General features: G+C 44.4%; 1 protein-coding gene across 2 annotated transcripts in view; it reads left to right on the forward strand.

The window, feature by feature from the left end:
- The first annotated feature begins 887 nt into the window (after window positions 1–887).
- Window positions 888–3902, forward strand: part of Acbd7 (acyl-CoA binding domain containing 7) — a 5552-nt gene continuing 2537 nt past the window's right edge. Inside the window, exon 1 of one of the 2 annotated variants that reach the window (XM_021216057.1) lies at window positions 888–934. In XM_021216057.1, coding sequence (XP_021071716.1) covers window positions 923–934 — 12 coding nt within the window. In that variant the 5' untranslated portion in view covers window positions 888–922. The remainder of the gene's footprint in view (window positions 935–3902) is intronic. The other variant, XM_029547642.1, reaches the window with a different exon arrangement.

A 3902-nucleotide genomic window follows, 5' to 3' on the forward strand; every position in this document is an offset into this window, starting at 1 on the left:
GATGGTTATGAGCCACCATGTGGTTGCTGGGATTTGAACTCCGGACCTTCAGAAGAGCAGTCGGGTGCTCTTACCCACTGAGCCATCTCACCAGCCCGATTTTTAGTTTTTTAATTAGTGTATAGTAATTGTCCAAAATATCCACTTCAATGTGGCCTTTCCTGCATGTCTACGATCAGTCCAACATTTAAAAGTCAGTTAACTGGGAATGGACTTTAGTGACGAGCTGCCAAATCAAAGCACAGGCTTCGAGTCTGTGCCGTTGGAGGGTCTATAGCAACATCTGTGTCCAGGGTAGCAATATGAATGGGAGGTGTCTTGAGCACTTGGGCCATCCCCAGGCAACAGTGGGTAGCAGTGCCACCCTTCCATAGATCAGATCAGTAAAGCGAAAGGCCACCTGGTAAGGCTCAGAACATTTGTGTATACTCATGTGAGCACAGAACCAGCACCACGTCTCTTCCCTGTATGCCGAATTCCCCGGAGACGCTATCAGCCATCCCTGAGGTCAGGTAACAGGTGTTATGTGTATTCTCTCTGGGTTAAGGAACCAACTCTGAAGAACTTCAGCACATACAGTGCTATAGTTAACACAGCTACACCCAGCGGTAGAATGGAGAGGCAAGGAAAAGGGAAAGAAACAGCCACAACTGAGGAGAGGCAGCGGAAGCATGCGTGCACCGGCAAGCACGCCTTAGTAAAAGTGGCGTATATAAAAGAGGAGAGAGGAGATTAAATGAGACACTGGGCCGGTACAATTTACCTCCCAGATACTCCCTCCCGCTCCTGTGGCCAATTAGAGTCTCCCAAGCCCAGAGAGCAACCAATAGGAGAGACCGGAGGAGGAGCACTGCTCTTTAAGCGGCCAAGCCCTGGGGACTCTCTGAGCTGGGAGAGCCACAGCATTCCGTGTCTCATCATCATGTCTTTGCAGGTAAGCCAGATCTGGGAAGGCCATGCAAAAGCAATGCTCCGAAGTGCTCTGATGGGGTGAGAGGAGGCGTGGTAGCCCTGGGACAGGGCAGGTAACCCCCAGGAGCCTTCTGCTGCGACCCTGCAGTGACCCACACACCTGCCTAAGCAGTGTAGAGCAGTATTATTTCACAGTATATTGCACCTCACCATCTGTTGACAAGGACCCAGGATCTCCATAGCAACCTGTTTGGCCCTCAGGGATGAATTACCCAGATCTGAAAAATTGACAAGCTCCTGGGGGCTGACGGAGGGGGGGCGGGGGGTTTTCACCTCTCTCTTAACAACTCCAGGAAGCAGGTGACATATATTGGGGTCTCCATGTCCCCTTGCTCTTGGGACCTCAGGAGATTTTTCATAGATGTGTTTTGTTGAATAACAGGGCTAGACTATGAAGCTCTGACTTTACTGTTTTATTGCTAAGAGTGGAAAGAGAATAAATATGAATTAAAAACCAGGAAGACCTTTTCTCAGATAAACACATATAGGTTGCTTTTATGTATAGGCCCTTTTTCCATGTGTGTATAATGAAAGGTGTGTGCGCACAATACACCTGTGACATATTTCTGTGTATAAGAGTTTTCTTAGCATTTTCTCATTAAATCAAGATACACTTTTTGCTCCTTCTCGCTCTCCCTCCACTCCCCCTCCCTCTCTCTCTGCGACAGGGTCTCTCTGAGTGCTCCTGGCTGTCCTGGAACTCAGTAGACTTGGCTGGCCTCGAATTCCCAGAGATCTGCCTGATTCTGCCTCTAAAGTGATAGGACTAAATGCCACCACCACTGGGCTTAAGATACACATTTCTAATGCATAACCTTTTATATTACAAACATAGAGAACTTTATTTCTTCAGGCAAGATGCTGTCATAGATGAATGACAAACTCCATCTCCCTCGTAGTCTGGATATGTTACTGTGTGTGTGTGTGTGTGTGTGTGTGTGTGTGTGTGTGTGTGTGCATGTGTTCTACCTGTTGGCAAGCCTGGTGATCAGAACCTTCAGAATTCACACGGTAGAAAGAGAGAAGTGTCCCTTGCAATTGTTCCTTGACCTTCAAATGCATGCCATGGTACATGTGCACCTGCACATATGCCGTAATAAACGTAGAGTAAATAGAAGAGGAGAGAGGCAGTTAAATGAGCTACCTCCACAGGCAGCATTTAAAGCAGCATTGGAGAAGGGGATCATTAGGATTTAAAAAGTTAAAGAACATCACAAGGGGACAATGAACTAAGGCATATGAAAAACCACTCTGACAGTAGGGCAGCATTGAAGGCTAGCCTTAGTTCAATAATTAAAATGGACACAGGGTGTTGGTTTTTATTACTATCAGTGTTGAACACATTAAATCTATTATTGCTGCCGGGCGTGGTAGCACATGCCTTTAATCCCAGCACTCGNGGCGGATTTCTGAGTTCGAGGCCAGCCTGGTCTACAAAGTGAGTTCCAGGACAGCCAGGGCTATACAGAGAAACCCTGTCTCAGAAAAACAAACAAACAAACAAACAAACAAAATCTATTATTGCTGTGATTAAAAACGTTCATTTTGATAAAAAAAAGATTCTAGTTTTAAAAAATACTTGCTTGATATCAGTATGATCAAAGAAAACTGGAATTGCAGTCACTGAAACTGTTTATGCTTAAAGAATAAATTATTACATGTTATATGTTCTTAAAACATATGTGTATTATTTCAATTTGAAATTCTTACCAATGTAATGATATAACAAAACATACAATATATTCTAGATGTGGGGAGTGTTAGTTCAAGCCAGGTGTGACAGTACACACCTGTCATCCCTGCACTCAGGACTTGGAGACAGGAGAATCAGGAGTCCTAGGCCATCCTTGGCGAGGTGGCAGACTGGACACAGCACTGTGCTACATGAGACCCTGTTTCAGAAAACCACAAAGTACTTCAAGCAGAAGAGAAAGATAGAGGCAGGTTAGAAACCCATGTAAGAGAAGGGATGAGGCATGTGCGGATCAGTCTGCAGGTATCTTAGCGTTTGGGAGTCCCTGGGTTCAATAGAAACGTAGGGTGATCATTTAAGTGTGATGTTCCAGGATAGACAAGACAACATATGCAAATCCTAACACACTCATGCTCTCTCTCACACACACACACACTCATGCTCACACACATACACACACACCCTCACACAGACTCATGCACACTGACATATACACTCTCACACACTCATGTTCACACACAGACTCACATTGACTCATAGACACTGATGCACACACACACACACACACACACACACTCACACATATACTGGTAGTTTATCTACACACTGAGAGAACTAGTAAGTACTTGTTACAAACACCATAACCATGGGAACCCTGTAGATACTGAAGATGTAGTTTGATATCCTGTTCCTGGGTCTAAAATGAAATCAAAAATCAAAGTTTAAAATTATAATAAAAGTAAAAAAAAAAAAAACGTATTGGAAAGCCAGCAGGTAGTGCTGGCTAGGGTATTCAAATACCTTTTCTCTTCAGAATGGAAATGGCATTAGGATAGACATGTACCTTCTGGGTGCTGTTAATGGCTTGCTAGTGGAAACGAGAGTGAGGGCTTGTTCTTTTTTTTTTTTTTAATGCTGGTATAAATGTTGGCAGATTGTTCTGGAAGTGAAAACATAGATAGAATTAGTTACAATCTCCCAATTTTATTTATAAATTATAACACAGGTCCTTTGTTTTGTGGGGGGGGGGTGTTAATTTTTCAAAAAAGAATCTTGCCGTGTAGCCCAGTCTAGCCTCCAACTTGAGCAGATCCTACTGCCTCAGCTTCTCTAGTGTTAATATTGCAGGTGTGTACTTTCACACCTGACTGACAGACATTTCACTTAGACTCATTTCCTTCCTAGATGGTGAAGCTGAATCAGGGGGCTGGGGCTGGGGCTGGGGCTGGGGCTGGGG

The sequence above is a fragment of the Mus pahari genome, chromosome 16, assembly GCF_900095145.1.
Source record: "Mus pahari chromosome 16, PAHARI_EIJ_v1.1, whole genome shotgun sequence".
NCBI lineage: Eukaryota > Metazoa > Chordata > Mammalia > Rodentia > Muridae > Mus > Mus pahari.